Below are 23,740 nucleotides of genomic sequence, written 5' to 3'. Positions count from 1 at the left end.
AGCATGTTACAGATACAAGCCTCATAGCACAAAATATACACTCCTGGAAATTGAAATAAGAACACCGTGAATTCATTGTCCCAGGAAGGGGAAACTTTATTGACACATTCCTGGGGTCAGATACATCACATGATCACACTGACAGAACCACAGGCACATAGGCACAGGCAACAGAGCATGCACAATGTCGGCACTAGTACAGTGTATATCCACCTTTCGCAGCAATGCAGGCTGCTATTTTCCCATGGAGACGATCGTAGAGATGCTGGATGTAGTTCTGTGGAACGGCTTGCCATGCCATTTCCACCTGGCGCCTCAGTTGGACCAGCGTTCGTGCTGGACGTGCAGACCACGTGAGACGACGCTTCATCCAGTCCCAAACATGCCCAATGGGGGACAGATCCGGAGATCTTGCTGGCCAGGGTAGTTGACTTACACCTTCTAGAGCACGTTGGGTGGCACGGGATACATGCGGACGTGCATTGTCCTGTTGGAAAAGCAAGTTCCCTTGCCGGTCTAGGAATGGTAGAACGATGGGTTCGATGACGGTTTGGATGTACCGTGCACTATTCAGTGTCCCCTCGACGATCACCAGTGGTGTACGGCCAGTGTAGGAGATCGCTCCCCACACCATGATGCCGGGTGTTGGCCCTGTGTGCCTCGGTCGTATGCAGTCCTGATTGTGGCGCTCACCTGCACGGCGCCAAACACGCATACGACCATCATTGGCACCAAGGCAGAAGCGACTCTCATCGCTGAAGACGACACGTCTCCATTCGTCCCTCCATTCACGCCTGTCGCGACACCACTGGAGGCGGGCTGCACGATGTTGGGGCGTGAGCGGAAGACGGCCTAACGGTGTGCGGGACCGTAGCCCAGCTTCATGGAGACGGTTGCGAATGGTCCTCGCCGATACCCCAGGAGCAACAGTGTCCCTAATTTGCTGGGAAGTGGCGGTGCGGTCCCCTACGGCACTGCGTAGGATCCTACGGTCTTGGCGTGCATCCGTGCGTCGCTGCGGTCCGGTTCCAGGTCGACGGGCACGTGCACCTTCCGCCGACCACTGGCGACAACATCGATGTACTGTGGAGACCTCACGCCCCATGTGTTGATCAATTCGGCGGTACGTCCACCCGGCCTCCCGCATGCCCACTATACGCCCTCGCTCAAAGTCCGTCAACTGCACATACGGTTCACGTCCACGCTGTCGCGGCATGCTACCAGTGTTGAAGACTGCAATGGAGCTCCGTATGCCACGGCAAACTGGCTGACACTGACGGCGGCGGTGCACAAATGCTGCGCAGCTAGCGCCATTCAACGGCCAACACCGCGGTTCCTGATGTGTCCGCTGTGCCGTGCGTGTGATCATTGCTTGTACAGCCCTCTCGCAGTGTCCGGAGCAAGTATGGTGGGTCTGACACACCGGTGTCAATGTGTTCTTTTTTCCATTTCCAGGAGTGTATATTAGTTCTAACTTCTGCTCGGTTATCAAACAAAAATTTCTTTAAATTATTGAAAATAATCATTACTTACATAATAGGTCTTTCCTTGTTTACATGTCTGTATTATTGAATAAGAAGTTCTTCACTTCCAAACAGGTTTCTATCAATATATTTGTTCTTTTAATTTTTTAATTTGGCTTGTCTGTATTGCAGAAACGGAAAAACTCTAGTTTCATGTTACATTTGAATAATGGTCACTCTGACATTTTGTGTGACATTAAAATATTTACTAAGCTTCATATTTTTTTTCCACACCAAAGGTCAGTCAAGAAAACGCAGTGAAACTATTGTTATACGAAGTGGAAGAGTCCTAGCCCCAAGAGAATGGCATCAAGTTCTTGCTTGGAGATATGGTCGAAAGCTTTATCTAAGAGTTGATGGTAGTCTAAGCACTGGGACAATGCATGCTGGAGAAAGACTCCCAGCTCTTGGAAAGATTCTATATTTAGGTCAGTAGTCATATTTGATTTTTGTAGTGTTTCACTTTGAGTGTGTGTATGTGATACATGTGTGTGTAGCTGGATGTACCTCAGCTTCTTACAGAAATTGAGCAAGGAAAATAGTATATGCATCTTTGAGTGTTACTGTATTCATTGTGTGCTGCTTTTAATAAAATAATCTAAATAGAAAAACTGACAACCCCAAAAGACAAATTCACAAAACTGAAGTCTCTACGAGTTTGTACAAAGACAGCAGAGTTCAGATGTTACAGAGGCCTCACACTAATGGCAGGTAAAAAGCTTCTCTCTTCTACATTGCTGTCTTGCTCTGTTGCATATATTTCATCAGAATATATTGAATATATTTTATTCATTGCTGTTTAGAATGAATTATTAAATTATATTACTATAATCTATAATGAAGATACAGAGGCAATAATGAGATACTTGTTCAAGGCGTATCTATAATGTCTGTCATCATTAACCCTGCAATTGGACACAAAGTGTCAAATGCACATGTATAGGGTATGTTGCTAGTCATCAGGTACATAGTAGACATCCGCACTGCTATTTGGTTTTCAGACAGAAGTAACGTTCTTGGCCGGTCGTAACTTCCACATTTCACTCTGGCTCCTACATTGTAAACAAAGTGGTCATTATCAGAAATTAAATTACCCCGAAGCACAGAAGATCAATTGAAAAAGGGATGGAGAAACTTTGTTAAGAGAGAGATAATAAATTGAAACCTACTAACTTAGATGTTTACATTTGGAAAAGATAAATGGGTTAATGGGAGTAAAAAATAAGATGGAAATCTGGAAACAGTCATTGGAGAACCGGTGTAGTGGTCTAGTAGAAATTAGGGCAGTTAAATAGAAGATATGGTTTAGGATGATGATACATGACATTCAGCATTTGTTTATGCATTTCAAAAACCTTCACTACTTGTGACCATACTGACTTTGTTTGGAAACCATGACTGTGTGACTCATTTGTAGTTTTTTTCACTCTTTTTGTTTTATGTTTAGTTTAACATAACATAATGACATTTTTGTTTACTGTTTGCTGCTGGAGTGGCTGTTGGGCTATCTGGAAGGGGGGAGGGGCAGTGGTTGGCCAGAAATTGCTGTCCATTGATATTTTCTGCTGGTGTGGAGCTGTGCTTCATTGTTTGTTATGATTTACACCATGGCCTATGCGGGATGCAAATAGTTTTGCATCAGCTGTTATGGTGTGAAAATGGCGTGATGAAATTTTTTAGTTGACATTTGTTCGTATTTGGTTTTTATATTTGAAAGTCTAATTTGCATCACTGGTGCACTGGTGGAACAGTTGTGAGGCATTATACTGTTGCACTATTTGTCTTAGTACTGTTTTTCAATGTAATTCAGTGTACAAATGTTTTCTACATATATATAAACATTACACACTTAATACAACATGACGGCCTTGTATTGTGTCAGTGAGTATCGACTCTGCACAAATTTGAAAGGAAAATGCCCAATACTGATGAAATACATTAATATCTAAATATACACACTGTAAACCCTAATGAAACACCAGAGGGTATTTTCCATTATAGCGCTTATGAGGGTGAATCAAATGTAAACAGGATTTTTGTTCCTGAGCATCAACAGTTGACAGGAGCGGACCTGCGAATCTAATATTGTTGAGTGGGGGCATTAGAAGTAGGGAGACCTGGCTATCACATATTTCCAACAGCTTCATCAGTAATGCTCATTATGTCGAAGCAACAGGTGCACCGCCCACTGTGTAAGGCATGATTGTAAAATTTTTTACTCCTGAAGGAGTTCAAGTGACAAAAATTTTCCCAAGATTGACTGCACAGTTCAGTGATCAAACATTGTCATGGACACGCGTGCCTGACTGGCATAAAGAGCTCAAGGAAGGATGAGAAAGTGTGGAAAATCAGCAATATGATTGCTGTCCTCAGACCACCATTACAGACAAAAACATTTGTATAATTCAAGACATTCTTGAAGGCGATCGACAACAGAGTATCACATATTACAGAACAGATCATAAATAGTTATGGGAGCTGTCAAGCGATCATAAAAAATGCCAAACAATTTTTTAAAGTGTGTTCCAGATTGGTCCCTTGCCTTTTGACTGAAATCAGAAGTTGAGGCATTTGGAGGTCTGTCAGAGCCTTACAGCAAGATTGGGAACATAGGATGAAGCAGTTTTGAGTCAGATAGTCACCTGCAATGAAATATGGGTCCATCACTACACTCCTGAATCCAAGCTAGAAGCTGGGGGAAAGGGGAGGGAGTCCCAGTGAAAGTCAAGACTCAACTGTCAAGTGGAAAGGTTATTTCTACCATTTTTTTTCAACCAGCGAGACGTCTTGCTCATTGATTTTTTGCAGGAATAATGCAAAATCAATGCTGTCTACTACTGTGAGCTGCTGAAGAAGGTGTGAAATGCATATCAGCCCAAAAGACGAGACCAACCAGTTTGACAGTTCATACTCCTCCAAGACAATGCCAGGACCCATACTGCATGCAGGAAATGCACTGGATTCAACTTGATCATCCTCCCTACATCCAAGACCTATCGCCCTGAGATTTCCATTTGTCTGGACTGCTTAAAAAAGCTCTAGGAGAGCATCAATGTGAAGATGATGAGGGCATGGATAAATTCCTGTGCAATTGGTTCCTGATGCAGCCAGGTTCATTTTACGATGCTATGATTAAAAAACCTGCCTTCTCACTCAGAAAAATATATTTCTAAGGAGGGAACTATGGAAAAATAAGTTGCAACTGCCTTTTGTTTTTCAATAAATGAATTTTTTGTTAAATAAAACTTCCATTTACGTCTGATCAGGGTCTATGTGCCCTGGGACAATGAGGAAATCTGGGGAAAATGTGGATTTTTTTCATCTAGGAAAAACCAAGGAAATTCTTAGAATTACAGACATTTTTCATTGTTTTAGTATTCAGTTAATTTTTTATAAATTTAATTGGTAAGAACTGTTACTCTGGCAAAGAATTTTACTTTACCCTGCTGCTGCAGAATAATACTACATAAAAGAGAGAATAATACCAAAAAAAATTACCTACAAAGAGAATGGGCCAAATAGAATGTGCCATTTACAATAACAAAACACAGTGCACACAGAAGTGTCTGCTGACAGCAAAATGTGTCACAGGCTTTAGGGTGAAGGGTGTATAATACTTCGTAACAACAAACTGCTTTCGATGAGTGTGACATCACAACAGTTTACATTTCTAACAGATTGCAGGAAAATATTGTGAATGGTGGTTCAAGAAGCATTACTTTCAAGGTAACATTTTGACAACCAGCCACTCAGAAAAATTTCAGGCCAGAAGATCAGCTCTTAACACAATTATTTAAAATTTTACTGTCTCATTTGTGTTAGCTATACATTAAAAGGCAACACACACCAAAAAAAGACCAATATTATTCATGACAGCTTAGGTTTTCTTGTAATTATACATGCATTAATTTAAACTATTAACTTTTCCTATTTGTATGTCCACGCTAGTTGAAAGTCATAATACTATTGGCTGACAGCAGCATGTGCCCTATGCTCTGAATATCTGCTATCATTGGCCAATGAGATTACTTGACGGTGAGCTACAATGGGCTTACAAAAGCACATCGTAATCTTGATTTCAGTGCTTCAGAAGCTACCGCACTGTATTTGATGGAATTCGTATTTATACTTTAGTGATACAAAAATATGCAGTGTACATGTTTCCATGCAACAAAGGTCTTCCCAAAATGCATTGTTTTTCCTGGATTTTGGTTCCTTAAGTGGCAGGAAATTACATGCTTTACCTTTCAAAGGACTGATAACTCTTCCAGCTCTGAGAGAAAGTATATTGTTACTTAACGTGGAAAAAATGTACTTTTACCTGGGTATAGTGTATTCAGGGTGTATACGGCCCGGGACATCCGGGAGATCCGGGAAAAACCCGGGAATTTTTTAGAATTCCGGGATTTTTCATTCTTTTAGATTTCAGTTACATTTTTGTAGGTTTGACGTGTAAGATCTGATACGCTGACAAAGAACTTTAGCCCACTGCTGCTGAATAATACTGCAGCAATGAAACATAAATCAGAGAATAACACCAAAATAAAAGTTTAGTTGCGTAGAAAATGAGTAATTTACACAATGCACAGACCAGTTTGCTGACACCGAAAAGTGTCAAGGGCTTTAGGTCGAAGATTATGCAGTACGTCCGTAACAACTAATGTGCATTCAATGTGCTTGCGTCGCAATTGTTTACATTTCTAACAGATCACTGGAAAATATTACGAATAGTGACTTGAGAAGCGTTACTTTCAAAGTAATTTTCCACGCAAGATGATGTATGTTACGTGTGAGAATGTGCAGTGAATTTCTTAAATCACAGGGCGTTATAACTCTCATTCAAAACGTACCGGTAACACTTGAGGATCAACCGTTTGAAAAATTTCGGGCCCAGAAGATAAGTCATTTATGCCACTATTTAAAATTTTACCGCACATTTATATTTGATATGACTTAATGTGTAACACGTTAAAAAAAAACCGAGCATCAAGTTAGTTTTCATATTTAATGTTGTTCTTTCATAGATAAAAAATTATGCAATCGATGGCAAAAAGTATAATTGACCTTCAAAAAAATTAATAATGTGTTACTGAGCAATGTCACAAGTCTCTTCATGCCAGAGCACTTCGACTTTTCTATAGTATAGAAAAGACGAAGTGTTCTGGCATGCAGAACAATACCAGTTCGCTTCTTTTCTACTTTTTTTGCCGGTGAATTGGATCTTCGTCTCCGAACAGCTCTAACGTTTGCTACTACTTCTTTCTAACTAATCCTATAAATGGACAACAGAAGCCAGCACCAGTCAAGCGACAGGTAGCTGGACATCTTGTTCTTGTATGAAATTAGTCCAGTTTTAGAGCGAAAACCTGCGTCAAGCGCAGCTACTATATTCCCCGCTCTAAAATTTGCTTTCAGTTAGGACAAGTATGTCTTTTACCTCTTCCATTCCTCAATTTATCTGATTTTATTATTATTTTTTTATTTAAATACAAAAGCTTGCGGTTTAATCGCTGTTAAATACCTTTAATTACTGTCTTTGGTTTTAGAATAATAAGAGATTTTTTCCGTAAAATATTTTGTGCATTTTTACAGTCCTTTCTTTTCGGATTTTCGAGTTGCTAAATTTTAGCTCTGGTCTTTATTATAATACTTAATTTCTGAAATTAGGTTTATTTTTCAAATATTTTTTAATCACAGAAGTTATTGTTTGAAATGTATATTTAAATATCTGTGGGAATTAGCAGTTTCAAATAAATAACACTGTCATATTAATTTGTTTTAAAAACATTTTATTAAAGAAACATTTTAATTATTATTAGACAATACAACAAATAATTTAGAAGGAAGTACCATGTTTGACAACAAATACTGTAATTTACGAATTGACCTTGGAGAATAACTCACTTGGAACTGTGTGCGAGAGCATTGATTCGTTCTGTAATAGATTCTCGCTCTATCTGAGCGTTTTGAATGGTCCCCTCAACTTTTGCCTTCTTCTCTTTAAGCTGTCTTATTTCTGCGTCAACAATCTTCCTTTTAGCCAGATGATCCTTTTTCATGTATGACTCCTAGTTTCGATTTTTGAGGTCTTCAGCATATCGATCTCGTGAGTTTCTTACAGAGTGTATAAGGGACTTTGTTATAGGCACTCCTTGGACTCCGCCGTGTGCCTTGACGGCGTCGTACATCAGTCTTCTGCTCATTACAGATTGTTCCCTCATATTCTCGAAGAGGCACTCTTTGTTCACCGAGAATCCTCGCTTCGCAGCTGCTTGACCGTGCGACAAAGTGAGCGCGATTTCCATTGCCTTCTGCAGCTCGTGGCACGTTGCATTCTGGTTTTTGAGACATTTCATCCAAAACTCATCCAGCCGTTGCTCCTTTTTGTTGAATGTTTCGAATTTTGTTTTGCAGTTCTTCTTTACAACAGAAGCTTCTGCTTTATCGGCACATACACCATCCATCCAATTGCTCTCCGCCAAAATCTGTAGAAAGGAATGAAATCGTTTGGGACCAGCCTCCCTGCACGCTATTGTGGGATCAAAGCAGCTTACAGCTTTCATCAACCTAAAGTGTAAGGGAGATTTTTCCATCAACTTTGACACGAGCTTGATCATTCCTCTTCTGCATTCGCTCCGGAACTTAGAGCGATTTCAAGGGCTGTGAGAGACCTGCCCTTTCTGAATTCATTCTTGACGGCGAACCCAATCTTGACGTGGTTCACACCCAAAAGATTGGATTCTTTGTCCAAATTAACTGACAGTGAAATCTTCGTCGGCTGCACAAAACGTGTCATCGTTGTCTCCATTATCTCTGTCAAAGCAGAGTGGAGGAATGGTGCTAACGGCCAATTGGATTGGAAATCCTTTAGGAAAGGTGTCAAGCCTCCAGCAAGAGTCTTGAGAAAGGCAATTTTCGGACCAAGTAACTTGTCCTTGAGGTGATCCTCCACTATTCTGTAGCTAGCATATTTTGGTTTGTTTTTTTCTTCCAGTTTTCCAACAAATATTCGCAGAAACGGAAGCATTACTAGAGCTCGCTGAGCAACTTCCACATTCTCCAGCCATCGGATCGCGCAAAACTTTAAGGGAAACAGCTCCGATTCCGTTGTCGAAATACACGGAGCTTTTCTGGCAGGGACATCCTTAAAAAGATTGTACAAGGCACGTAAAAACTGAATTATCATCCACTGTGTTTCTTGAACTGCGGACTTGAAGGCGCCGTGAACAACGTGAAGCCCACACGTTCCAATTTCCAGTAAAACGGTGTCTACGCCTTCCATTTCTTTCAAAAAATTTTTAAGTTCCCTTAAGAACGCGAAGTTGACGTTAGGGCCGTCCATCGATACTTGTAAAAGTTTTTTCATTGCCTCGCTGGGAATTTTTTTCTTGAAGGACTCGAGTAGCTTAGCTGCCGTCGAACTGCCTAGAAAAGCCGATGTGTATTAACGGGTGCACACTAGATTTTTTTAAATGTCCCAATAACGCACTAAAATGTCCATCTGGATTCTTTTGCACACCTTGTTCAAGGATTCGTCAAAAGAAACAACAATCCTTGATGCGTTTACGAGGTCAGATTTAATTTCAGACTCAAAGAAGGGAGCTAGTCCATATTGCACGATATAACCGATTTTGTCCTTTTGTAAGCGCATGCTCTTGGCCACTTCACTGGCGGGGAACATTGCGGGGAAAAGCAACACGTCGTTCGCAGAACTATGCAGTGACTTGTGTGAAATGATGCACTCCAAACACCACAGTATTTCTGCCTTTGTTACTTCGTCCTTTATTGCCATCCGATCAATTCCTCCCAGTTTATTCCCGGGTTTTGACATTGCAGTGACATGCTTTTGCGGAGGCACAACAATTCCAGCGGCCAACGCCACTGAATCCGCAGATGTGGTAGTGGAAGTAGAATCTGGCTGCTGGTTTGAAGTGGTCGCCGCCGGTCGGGTGTAGATGTACAAACTTGCTGTGCTTCTCATGGCAGCTGCTTTCGCGACGTGCTTCTTGGATTTTGTCATGTGACTTGTAAGAGCCAATCTTCCAATAGTAAGGATGTTAATGAGGGTCCCTGGACATAACCCACATTTAGCACTATAAAGGTCTGTAGGTACTTTCACCAACCAGTCCTTGAATGCTGGATCTGAAAGCCAGCTATCTTGAAATCCAATCGACATGGCGCAGTCGCAGTGGTTGTTGGTGGGTAACCTTTATTGGAGAAAGAGGAAAGATGGATGTAAATAAGGCTGCTCCTCGTTATTACGCATAATGAAATATGACACAATGAGTGTTACCTACCTTGTCGGTTTATAAAACTTTGCCCCGCACGTGTGCAGAACTGAATTCAGCAGGTGAGCCGAGCACACTGACTACTGACAGACTGTGTGATTTGAAAATCGAATGAGGCACGTTCAACAACACTGTCTCTGCCAAGCAACAATCAGTGTTAATTATGATATTATTAGTAGCGCTGCGTTTGTTGACACTTAAAGAAACTATGAATGACAAGACTTATCAACCAGTCTTACTCCAGTAATCTGTTGCAAGTTTCTAGCTAATTTTACACGTACAGTACGGCACCTCAATTATAAAGACGAAAGATATTAAGGCCACCGCCCTCATCGAGCAAAGCTCTGAAGGCTTCGCCACCTTTTCGTTCTAGCTGATTCCTTACCATGAGGCTTCTCCTCTCTCTCTCTCTCTCTCTCTCTCTCTCTCTCTCTATATATATATATATATATATATATATATATATATATATATAAAACAAAGATGAGGTGACTTACCGAACAAAAGCGCGGGCAGGTCGATAGACACACAAACAAACACAAACACACACACAAAATTCAAGCTTTCGCAACAAACTGTTGCCTCATCAGGAAAGAGGGAAGGAGAGGGGAAGACGAAAGGAAGTGGGTTTTAAGGGAGAGGGTAAGGAGTCATTCCAATCCCGGGAGCGGAAAGACTTACCTTAGGGGGAAAAAAGGACAGGTATACACTCGCACACACGCACATATCCATCCACACACACAGACACAAGCAGACATATTTGGTCTTTAAATATGTCTGCTTGTGTCTGTATGTGTGGATGGATATGTGCGTGTGTGCGAGTGTATACCTGTCCCTTTTTCCCCCTAAGGTAAGTCTTTCCGCTCCCGGGATTGGAATGACTCCTTACCCTCTCCCTTAAAACCCACTTCCTTTCGTCTTCCCCTCTCCTTCCCTCTTTCCTGATGAGGCAACAGTTTATTGCGAAAGCTTGAATTTTGTGTGTGTGTTTGTGTTTGTTTGTGTGTCTATCGACCTGCCAGCGCTTTTGTTTGGTAAGTCACCTCATCTTTGTTTTTTTTTTTTATATATATAATTTTTCCCACGTGGAATGTTTCCTTCCATTTTATATATATATATATATATATATATATATATATATATATATATATATATATATATATATATATATATATATATATATATATGTGCTGCTATTGGTTGCTTGCTCTTGTCTCCCATCCACAATTTCTAAGTTATGAAGTCTGCCGGTTACGAAGGACTTGGCCTCCCAGTTACTTTACAGCTGAGGCGCTTTACTGTTTGTAAAATTTCCAAAGTGCTTTAGGACTTGGTAGACCTTCTGTTGTACATATACCGATTTTAATGTAAAGTCCATATTCTGTAGCAGCGTACATGTTGATTTACTTGTAGAGGAATGATTTACCCGCTTAATTTTAAAATATGGTTTTACTTGACATCCAGTACATTGATAATGTCACTTTTTATTATCCCTCGGTACCTAGAAACGTAATAAACCCTGTTCAGCTGTTATTGTTGTCTTCATGTTATGTTTTCTTGCTGTTCTTTGACGTACTTGCAAGCCCCCTCTCCATATTTTTCTGCTAATCAAGTCCGCAGTAAAGGAAACACTCTGGATGATGATTCAGTTTGTACATGCCTTGTAAAACCTATTTAAGGATTTCCATTCCAGACTAGCTCTGTATATTTGGACCATTGAATCGGAACATTTGCCCTTAAAGATTTGCGTGATCCGATGGCTGGAGAACTTAGATGTTGCGGAGTGCACTCTAGTAACTGCTTGTGTATTTGCCAATGTTTGTTGCAAAGATAGAGCACAAAAACAACTCGAAACGTGCTAGCTACACGGTAGTCTACGATCATCTGAAGAACATGCTACTCGGCTCAATAAACTCGTATTTCGAGACTCTTGCTCCAGACTTTTCTTCTTTAATTATTGACCAACTTACGTAATGTTTTTGTTTACGAATTATTTGCCAGCTAGTATTTTCCTGTAATACTGTCTGGACGTTTTTTTTTTTTTTCTCTTTACATACACCATGTTATATTTTTTGGCATTGAATGTATAAACGGCAATTGTTTTATTTGTATTTAATCACGGTAACAGCGGCTGTATTATTACGGCGTTTCAAGGTATTGGGATTTTGAGCAGGCATGTAACGATGTTAGCTGCTGAAAGCGATGGCTCGTCTTTTGTGTGATCGAGTGCTGGCTTGGTCATCTCACCTCACCTCCTCAGCTCGCAGCGATGTCTCTTCCCACTTCATCCAGTCACTGGATCGCTTTGCATTGACCAGCTGATGCCATGGTGACTCCTATTCTGTCCCATCCTTCATTGCCACTCCAGTCCCAGCCAGGCAGAACGCAGAATGCTCTCAAAGATCCCTATACCTTGTTGTGAGTGCTCGCAGCCTTAAGTCAGTGGGTATTTAAATGTTGTACAGTATATTCAGAGTTTCGAATAAAAACAATGTAAAAGTTGATGCATCACTCTTCGAGAAAACATGACACTGACTACAGCTAAGTATAAACTTCACTTTGTAAAGGTTCTCCTAAATCGCTGCAGCTATGATCACGAAATAAAAACTAAATAGTGTTATTGGAAAACGGCTTATGGAAAGTTTAGGGGTTTTATACTTCCGAGCACTTTAGGAAACGAAATCCAGCAAAAAACAACGCGTTTTGGAAAGATCTTTGATTCGCATCGGCATTTGGACTGCATGTTTGCGTAATACGAAAGTATATGTATGAAATGCATCAAATACAGCAGTTTAGTTTCTGAAGCATTCTTAGGTTCCTGCCTAACCACGCCCTTCGAGAAAAAACAGCAAAACATTGTTAATGCCCAATATTATATGTAAAAGTTCAGCTTTTCGTGAAGATATAGTGTACTTACATTACTTTAACCCATAACCTTTCGTCTTTGTATGGTCGTGCTACTTAACAATGATGCTGCTAGTGGTTGAGTACATAACATGTCTTATGCACTGATCGAGGCCCACGAGAAAGACAGGCCGCGGTGCGTACGTCACAAAGAACGGCCTCAGCTCCCTAGTTCCCTTAACTCAGCAGGCAAAATGCGAATAAAATCTGTTAACTCGCAACCGGATGCGTGCATACTAACGAGAATTTCATCTAGTACTGGAATCCGTTATTATGAAATCTTACTGATTACTGTTCGTACAACAAAATTTAAAATCATTTCTTGATAGATATGCTATAACCGCTTGTTTACAGTATTTAGTCTCTTCTTCGTAACAGTTCTCCTTTCATAGAAGATGTGGTGCCTAACGCAACTGGTAATCATTTTGGTATAATTTTAATTGTCAAATTAGACCCTGTTAGTAGGCCTATGGACTTCTTATCATTGTAGGACTAATAATAGTGGATTCCAATAGTCGATGGAATTCTCGTTCACACATACACATTTAGTTACGTTAACCAGTGTAGAAACGCACTTTGCTAAGTTGAGCGAGATCGGCCTACGTTCGTAACGTACGCGCCGCGGCCTGTCTTTCTCATAGGCCTCGTGCTCTGAATAACTGCTGTCATTCGCTAGCGAGATCACGTGACATGAGCTATGACTGGCTGACAAAAGTGCATCGCTCAACGCTATCTCTATTTTAAGGCTTCGGAAGCTACCGTGCTGTAACTTGTGGAATTTGTGTATATACTTTCGCTATACGAAAATAAAATCTGTCCATATTGTCTCGCATCAAACATCTTTCCAAACGCATTGTTTTTTCCTGTTTTCTAAAGTGCTGGGATGTCCTCAGCCAGTATAAGACCTTCACTATTCAAAGGACTGATAGGTTTTACAGCTCCGAGGGAAAGTATGCTGTTGCTTAACACGGATGTATTTTCACCCGCTTTAAACGTAATTTCATCCGGGAGAAATTGTGTTTTTAACCGGGAAATCGGGGAGGGAAAAATCCGGGAATTTTTTTTCCTTGTCCACGTAGACACCCTGGTATTTTCGCCCAGGTGAAAATGTATTTTTAACTGGAAATTTTTTTTTCTTGTCCATGTATACACCCTGTTGATTCACCCTTCTGTTAGGGATTCTTCCTTTTTTTTAGTTCATACATTAATACTTAAAGAGTCTCCTGCAGCTTTCATTATCACGATTGTGTGGAGAGTCACTTGATGAAAAAATAATGTAAGCAAGACTGACCATATCAATTTTTTCTGGAATGCTTCAATGTGTTGCATCCCAGAGAGCAGACATTTTTCTTTCCAACATGTACCACACTCCTCAGTTGGCTGCACCCTGTCTCCTCAAAGCTGCCAGAACAGCATCTCCAGCTTGTTAAATAAGAGCCCCAGCTGAACACACTAAGGTAAAGTTTGATTTTGCTTATCCCTTGCCGCCATTTCTCTAAGTGATCTTCTTTTCAAGGTCCATTTTTATCTTTGTGTTTCCAGCTACTGTTAGGAAGAATTCATTGTCTTTATTAGCCAACAGTTTGATTCTAACATCATATGCTCAGACATTACTGCATCAGGGCATTGAAGATCATTTGCCTTACAACATTTATTAATTTCATGCCAAATAATGCTCCAAATTGTATTTGCTTTCTACGGTATTCCACAACTGAAAGCAGGATCATCAATGAGATACAACACTTATCAATGAAAGCAAGTTTTTAGTGAACACCAATGCACAGTCAGAACAGAACTGACTTGCTGGATGGTGGTTGCAGCTGTTTATACAAACATCAAATATTCCAGAAGGCTAGTTCTTGCACAAATATTGAACATTCCAGAATATTCAAATATAACATATTTCATGTATCTTCCAGATGTGGTAAGCTCTAAATAAAATGGAATTGCTGGTGGTAGTGGTTGAACTGGTGACCTGCAGCATCTCAGCCAGCTATTGTAACGACTACACCACACTGTGTGCACCACATTTTGTGACATTGCTCACTCTCCCAGAGAAACAGTGTTCCATTGTTTCAAAATTCTCTTTGGCACCAGCTATAGCACCCTGAATCCAGATCTTGTCAATGGTCCTCTGTAGGACAACTCTGAGGGATCCTCACATTCTGGTCATGTTGTCACATACTTTTTGCTATGATGAGCATCAGTCCCTCCCATTGAAGCATCATGTTTGTCAAAAGGGTCTTTCATTCTCATGAACCTCCCATTATTGATCTGCACCTTTGGACTGTAATAGAGCTTCATACGGATGACATGGGCAGCATCTCTCTGCTTTTGTATTCTCAATGAAGGATCATAATCCTCGACTTCATGTATGAAGTTCCGAAACTGATGAAGGATATGATATGGGCCAAAGTAGTGTTAAGCAACTTTCCAAGTTGTCGTGCTTTCCACACAGGGGTAAAAACTCTGTAACATGTTTCCTAGGCTCTATCTCACTGGTCAGCACTTGGCATTATAGTGCTCTCGGTGTTTCTCCCGGGCATCCAGAGTCTGTATGTTAGCCAGGCACCTTTTTTCTTTTGTACTGGTGATGAGGTGCTTCACATAGTCATCCTGAGCAATGTCTGGCTGAAATGGGAAATGGACATTGTTGTGTCAGCCTCATGACCATTGGAATGTAATGTCACTGTTCTGTAACTGGACTGCACCAAGAAGATTTGATTTGATTTGATTTCTTTATTAATACGTGAAACAGTTTACAATGTATGGATTTCGTCACTGAATAATAGACAATTTTACAGTTTAAATTTGTTTCTTACACAGTAGTTGACAGTGAAATTTTCTTATAATCTAATTTACAATTTACAATAATCTAATTTCTCCACTTAGTTTAACACAGTACTTTCAGATTTTAAGTAACCTTTTTTAATTCAAGTATTCCATTACTGTATAGTAACTTTTATTTTGTAAAATTTTTTTTAGTTTTTCTTTGAAGGAGGAGATTGTCTCTATGTCTTTTATGTTTTGCGGTAATTTATTATATAATTTGATGGCATTGTACAGTAGACTCTGTTGCATTTTAACTTTATTTTTTCTATCCAGATGCAAATTATTGCAGTTCCTAGTTTCGTAACCATGTACAGAACCATTGTTTACATAGTGTCCAATTTTTTTTTTTAATGTACATAACATTCTGAAAAATATATTCACATGGGACAGTTAAAATTTCCAGCATTTTAAAAAGTTCAAGGCAGTGAGCTATGCTGCCACTCTTGGTCATTATACGTACTGCTCTTGTCTGAAATTTGAATATAGCTTTGATATTTTTCCTGTTCATTCCCCAGAATATTATCCCATAACTAATAACAGGATGGATGTACGCAAAGTATACTGATCTAATACATGAAATATTGAATGCTCAAGTAAGAACTCTGAGGGCATAGCATGCTGTAGAGATTCTGTTATGAAGTATTTTTACATGGTTTTCCCACTTCAACTGACTATCAATTTGCATGCCAAGAAATTTTGTGCTTTCCACCCATTGTATGGTTTCACTACCAAACTTCAGGTTATTATAATATGGTTTTTTGTTTATGTAAAAGTTCATAGCACTTGTTTTCTTAATATTAAGCATGACTTTGTTGTTAGCTGCCCACTCATATAAACCGTTTAGTGTTTCTTCAGCTTTCTCTCTTAGATCTAGATGTGATGTGTCACTGATTAGCACAGATGTGTTACCTTCCAAGTGATCTGTCACCCTGATGCTACTCATACATGTTGTTTACTTCAGTTATTTTCTTATACAGTCACCTGACTTGAAGGTTCATGATGTAATGGACCTGCTATGCAGTGCCACCAGTTCTTGCTGTGTGACTTCTTCACTTTCTCCAGAGGGTAAAGGTCTGCAATAGAGTTTTGAACTATTCAGGCTACTAAATGACATAAACATCTTTCAGTAACTCTTCTGTACTTTGTCTCAGATATATATTAACATGTAGCACAGTGGGTGTACGGATCACTTGTGAATTTGTAGACCAGAACAACATCTCTGAATAGACTCTTAGAACAGAACAGAATAGAATGGAATGACATTTCCCTTAAGCTTTATTTCAACTGTTTTTGGGTGCTTTCATTATCAACAGTGCCTCTTGTTCTGTGCCTTCCAAAACACTACCAAGCTATGACACCATAGTATAAGCAACACTGCCACAACAAGTGGAGACACTTGATCGCCGTCAAACTTCGCTGATGTCCTGTGCTCATCCTTCTTCCATCATATCTGCAAGGGCATCCAATCAAAGCACACACAGTGGAAAGTTCTCTACTTAAATACTATATAAACAACATTTTACATGAACATCTATCATCAGCTTAAGATAGAGGAGTGTAACACATTATTCTGAATGAACAACATGCCACACCACATAGTGGAGCAGAAATAATGGTGTGCAGCCAGTAGTGTCTTGCTTCACTGTGTTGTTTGCCAATATCATGATGGGCAGTATTGTATCTCATTCTCTCTGTTTGACATCAACGTACACTGAGATTATAGTTTTGAGTGTAAAGTGTTCTGTGAGGCCATTCATCTGAGGGTGGTAGGCACTTGCCATGTTGTGGGTGAAGTCGCAACATGAAATTACCTCTGACCGTAGTCTTAACTGTAAAACTTTTCCATGATTGGAGGTCATCACACGTGGTGCTCTATGCTTCCAAATTATGTTTTCTATAATGAACTTTGCAATTTCTGGAGTGTAGGCAGTTGACGCAGCTTTGGTGACAGCATAGTCAGTGAGGTAGTCAGTGCATTCCCGTTTGTCGACTTTGGGAGCTTCCCCAAGAGGTCAGTTCCAATTCAGTGGAAGGTGCTGCTGAAGATAAGATTGCTGCCAGATCCCAGGAGGTAATTGCAGCGTGCACTTCTGTCATTGACATTCCTTGCAGTGGCTCATGTAGTCTCTAACAGATGAGTCTTCATGAATCCCAGGAGATCATATGTTGGAGCATCATCGAAATACTTATAGCTGGCTGTAGATGAGCTGGGATAATGAGCAACAATATCTGCCCCATTTCCTCTTGTACAATGCTCCATTTATTAATTCGAATTATCCTTTGTATAGATCCTTCTCCTTCAAGGCTTCTATGGTTTTCAGTTGCACTAGATCTTCCCTCTGATCAGCTGAAGTGTCATTTAATTCAGTGATGGCTGAGGTTTCGTCCATGCTGGTGTGTTCTGCCAAAGGATTCCTTGAAGTCTAGTTGGTGTCCTTGTGCTTGCATCCACTTGTGTATATCACTATGGTGTATATCACTGCAATGTCATACTCCTGAAGCCTCATTACCCATCTCACTATTCAACATGATGAATCCTTCAGGATAGTCATTGAGCAGAGAGAATTTTGGTCTGTCACAATAGTGAATGGTTTGCCAAATAAAAATAGCCAGAATCTGTTGATAGCACAAGCAAGTGCAAGGCACTGTTTCTCAGTAGTAGTGTAGTTCATTTTGGACTTGGAGGGTACTCTGGAAGTGTAAGCTCCCACCCTGTCGGCACCTTCCTGAATATGCGCGAGTACAAAGAAGGTGTGAGAGCCTCCTTAAGGGCAAGGAAAGATCTTTCTTGCGCCCCTTTTGAGGCAGATTTGTCTTCTCCCAGCAAAAATCCTTGAAAAATGTGCGCCTTGGTACAGTAAACATTTCTCACAAAGTGTGCCAAGAAGATGCGAAATCTGTAACTGCTGTTATGTTCTCTAGATCAGGATGGACTTCATCTCCATTCATTAGGTGCCCAAAGTTCTTTTGTCTTAGGTGGCAAAGGGGCATGTTTTTGGATTCAGGTGGAGGCCTGCAGTCTGATCACACTTTAACAAGGTCGTCAGGCAGCTTAGATGTTCTTCAGTGTATTCAAAAAATGACAGTGTCACCCACATAGCTAATCCATGTCATTCATTTAAGGTGTCTGAGCAGATTGTCCATCACGCATTCAAATGTGGCTGGAGCATTACACAATGCAAACAGCATTATTTTGAACTCAAAGAGTCAACCAGAGGTTATGAAGGCTGTGTTTTTGATGGTCAGCCTCATCAACCTCAGTTTGCTGTAGTGTGTCTGCATGTTTTGCTGCTTTCAAACAGCCTAAGGTATCATCAATACACAGCAGTAGATAGTCACCTTTCTTTGTGATTTTGTTCAGTTGTTGGTAGTTGACATAAATGCTGTGTGCCACCCTTCTTCTTCACAAGGATCACAGGAGAGGATCAAGGATACTCTGAAGGTTCAATGATGTCCTCTGGCAGCATCTTCTCCACTTCCTCCTGGATTATCCATCATTCACCTGGTGACATAATATATGAGTGCTGGGTGGTTGGCGTATGGTCCACAGTGTTGGTAACACGTTTCCCTATGGGCCAGTTGGTCTGTTTTTTCTCCACTTTGGATTTGAAAGCGTCTCAAGATTATCAATACTGGCTATCACTTGCTGACAATGTTCCTCAGTCAGACAAGACCCTATTTCCAGATTGGTAGTACCTTCCTCCACCGCATTATCTGTAGTGGTAGTGGAGCATGACTCTTCATTGACGACACTAAGCTGCCCTTCCTGGACTGGTTCATCTGTCACTGTGCACGTGCATTTGGGGATGAGGATGAACTGTAGTTGTACATGTCAATTAGTGATCCAAAGTTCTTCTGGACCACCTTCAATGCTTAAGATCATCACTGGTATGTAGATTTCTTTTGTAAGCCTGAGTAGAATTTCATTTCATCAAAAGCTCTAATCTTAGCTGAGATTCTTTATAGGCAACTGGAAATCATCTTATTGATGATGGCAGGATAACAATGTCCTCAACAGCAACCAACCAACCAGAACACTCTTTGTTACGTATGCTCATTGGAATAGCTTCATCAGTCTGTAAGTCTCATATTCCACAATTCATGACTGCTTGTGATGCCTGCAGGAAATCCCATGTGAGAATAACATTAAGACTACATTCCATTAAAATGACAAATTTGGAGAGCTATATTCTATCACTAATAGTTATTTTTGCAATACATGCTCCAGTCAACTGGATGTATTTACCATTTGTGACTTTCGGCCAATTGCTTTCCTATTACAAAGCATAACCTTGTTTAGCTGACAGTGATAAGCCTATGACATTCCAGAAAAGAAAGCCCTTGAGTTCAATTAGTGCCTCGACAGAATAACTGTCAGCGATGAAATCAATGAGATTTCCTGACATCTTGGTGACTGTCATCTGTGGAGCATTTGCATCTGAGGCAACCTCACCTCCACAGCTCTACATCTACATAGATACTCAGCAAATCACACTTAAGTGCCTGGCAGAGGCACTGAGCTCTCAAATACAACAAGTTTTCCTGAAGCTGGTGGCTAGGTGACTGGCTGGTTCCTCTGTTCTGTGACAGGGAACAGCTACAACATGATGGGGAGTGACTTTGTCCAGGTTACAACAATACACTTAATCCTACAGGTTGACTATATTTGTCTGCCATTGACTGGCATGAACAGGACTGTTGTGCTGGTTGACATTTTATGGCATAGTAGTCATCAAACAACGTATTTACTGGCAGTTTGTTGTGCACCCTCCAAATTTCTGTACTTTTGTGAGACATTGTACTTGGTGGAGGAGTTGGTCGGATGTGCACTGGTCGATGTTGGGTAGTCATTTGATGGTTGTGACTGAGTCCATTCTACACGGCATGTTTGACTAGTGATAGACATTGGTGCTAAAGATAGGTATATCTGTTCTTTGACATTTCTGTTACTTCCTAATAATATACAGAGTCAACAATCAATGGCTGCTATGTCTTGTGTACTTTGTTCAACATTTCTGGATACCATTCACCGCTGTAGTTCTTCTCATACTTTCTGGCATGTATTCACAAATGCCATAGAGACCACTTTCAGCAGTTGATCATACCTCTTCCATCAAACTCTCATCAGCAGCATCATCATCTTCTTCTTCTTCTCCCCCCCCCCCTCCACCACCACCCCACCCCTACCCCCCTCCTTCCATCTCAATTCACTGGCAGCATTTGATGAATTACTGTTGTTGAGATGTTCTTTACCAAAAGGGTTATGATGTTCTTTATTGGAAGAGCTTGGTACATACCTTCTGTGACTCCTTTCATCAAGTGTAAAATTAGTTTGGCTTATGTCATATTCATATTCAGGATCGCATAGGGCCAAAGCAGTCTGTAGAGTGTAAAATTAGTTTGGCTTATGTTATATTCAGATTCATAATTGCGTAGGGCCGAAACAGCCTGTAGATATGACTGTGTCTTTTACCTGTGATGTTGGTCCCTGTTCTTCACTTGTTCTCCCACAAGCAGACTTGCTGCAGTTTGCCACCAAACATTTTCTTCAGTTTGACCTAGAATCTGTCCTAGCTATAGAACCACTGCTGGTCTGTGTCATGCGAATGAAAGTACACGTTACCAAATGCATCATGTCATCCTACTTGTTGTATTTGAGAGCTCAGTCAAATCCTTTTTGCCATTATGTTGGGTCTTGACCAGCATCTCTGGAAAACATGGATGAATGCCTCATGTGCAGTTGACTTACTGCTGGTCTTCTGAATATGTGGGTCTTAGGAGCAATGTACTGCTTGAATTTCTGTTCTTGACAGTGTAGGCAATAGCTTTTACATTGCCTATTTGGACCCAAAGTTATGTAGATGTTTTGAAGTATTCAACATTTACACCAAATAATGTCTGCTCATAAACACACTCAAGTCCAAATCTGAAAACAGGTTGTCAATGAGATACAACACTTAGCACTGAAAGCAAGTTTATTACAAACACCAACACACAGTCAGAACAGAACTTACCTCCTTGATGGAGAGTGCATATATTTATACAGATATTCGAGAATGCTGATATTCATACAAAAATCAAATATTCTAGAATATACAAACCTTTTATATTTCAAGAACCTTCCAGAAATGGTAAATAGTAAACAACAAATAATTGCTGGTGGTTGGATTTGAAATAGTGACCTGCAGCACATCAGCCAATGACACTAATCACAGCAACAAACTGTACGCACTACATTTTGTGGCAATATTCTTGTTCATCCAAATGCCCCTTGAGAATCCCTTACGTGGCAATCATTTGTCTGTGGATTTTATCATGTGAATGTGTGTTAGTGGCCTTTTTAGGTGTTCAGGCTGTTATTGAATTGTTATTATATATCTTATGTGTTTTAGCTTTGTAGAAAACCATTAATGCATGACTATTTCACTTATTTGTGAACTCAATTGATATTACTTAATTTAAAGGAGGTACTGGAGATCTGTCAAACTTGCCAAATGCTGCAATGGCTACACTACCAGAACCATTTACAGGCTGCATAAGGAGAGTTTATTTAAACTGGGAGAAAATCCCATTGGATGAAAAGAATATGATTGCAGCACGTAATGTAGCTGACTGTGATGGAACACCATGTGGTGGTGATGTTTGTGAACACGGTGGGACTTGCTGGTTAGATCCGTACTCTCAACCTCGTTGCAGCTGCAAGAAGGTATACTTTTTCCTTCCTAAAATCAGACAGTGCTTCTGTTGATTAATGTACAATATTATTACTTTTTTGTTTGAGTTGTTTGTATTTTTAAATACTATAGCAAATTTCTTACAGTTCTATACAGGAGCATTTTGTGAAAGTCAATTAACATGTACAGAAAGCAGCTGTCAAAACAATGGACGATGCATGAACAGAACTTCAGCAATTGCAGAATGTTCCTGTCCCCTTGGCTGGGGAGGAGCAACATGTGAAGAAGGTTACTTTTTTCTAAGTTTTCATGTATTTTACCACAACATAAATCAAACTTCTCAATTAACAGTACATTTTTTCTGTAGCTGTAATGACCATATCGCCTCATTTTGGAGGGAACGGCTACCTTGTTGTTGAAGGAAGTGGGAAAAGTGCAAAACAGAATGAACTCAGCGTGCAAACCAAAATGGAAATTGGTTACTTATACATAAATTTTTCCACTATTGAGACAAAGGGAATGATTCTATGGAGCTCAATGGTGAGTTGATGTTAAATATTATAAAGTAATTTTTATTGTAATCTCTCTCAAACTCTGGTAAAGCTTTTTCATGGCATAAGAGCCTATACTGTCAAGTTGAGACAATTGCTTGAGATTATAATGAACACAGATTGTCATCCAGTTATGGTTCTTTCTTGTTTTACACAAGTTTCTCTGTGTTGGCATGTTAGCATATAACATGCCACATGCCAGTGCTGTTCTATCTAGCTATTAAACTTTATCTGATTTAACTGAATTTGTATTAGTTCATGCATTGTGTTTTGTGTTTAATGTGGTGATTGAAATGTGTTTTCTGCAAAGAAGACACATTAAGTTGAAGACACTCAAAATTAAGAGACACTTACACAACGCTTTTGGCCACAACGTTAACCAGCGAAAGAGAAACAGGAAAACACACACCATTTGTACACATAAGCAAGTACACTTCATGCACACATGACTGCCAACTCCAGAAGCCACATTCTGGCCCAGGCTGCTGGAGTTGGTGGTCATGCGTGTGTGAGAAAACTTTAATGGACATGAACATGATACCAGCAAAAAGATAAACCCAGTGTCTAGTCAGTAAGTACAACAGCCTTTAAAACTTCTACTATAAATAGTGCTATACAAATGTACAGTGATCTCCCACATAAAATCAAAGTTATTTATTTCATTTTCATGTTTTATAAATGCCTAAGGGCATTCTTATTAGGTCACTGCTTCTATTCAGTTGTTTTTAGACTGTATTAAGTACAAGAGACTTGAAGCAAGAATATGCAAAAACTGCTAAAGCTGCTAAAGCAAGATCAAATAGAATTAATTTATTATACTATTAAAATATATTTTTATTTTATATTTAACTTGTGTGTGTGTGTGTGTGTGTGTGTGTGTGTGTGTGTGTGTGTGTGTGTGTGTGTGTGTGCGTGTGTTGATTACACATTGTCTGTAAAACTTATCCAAATTTATACCTACTAACAGC

The 23,740-nt window shown here is 40.0% G+C and overlaps 1 protein-coding gene across 1 annotated transcript in view; it reads left to right on the top strand.

The window, feature by feature from the left end:
- Window positions 1-23,740, top strand: part of LOC126482131 (protein eyes shut-like) — a 259,779-nt gene that overhangs the window by 229,693 nt on the left and 6,346 nt on the right. Inside the window, 4 exon segments of the mRNA XM_050106108.1 lie at window positions 1,763-1,951; window positions 22,012-22,253; window positions 22,368-22,509; window positions 22,589-22,761. Of these exon segments, the coding sequence (XP_049962065.1) occupies window positions 1,763-1,951; window positions 22,012-22,253; window positions 22,368-22,509; window positions 22,589-22,761 (746 nt within the window).

Source organism: Schistocerca serialis, chromosome 5 (genome assembly GCF_023864345.2).
Source record: "Schistocerca serialis cubense isolate TAMUIC-IGC-003099 chromosome 5, iqSchSeri2.2, whole genome shotgun sequence".
Lineage (NCBI taxonomy): Eukaryota > Metazoa > Arthropoda > Insecta > Orthoptera > Acrididae > Schistocerca > Schistocerca serialis.
Note: the sequence above shows the minus strand (reverse complement) of the source record. Positions and strands in the feature narration are given on the sequence as shown.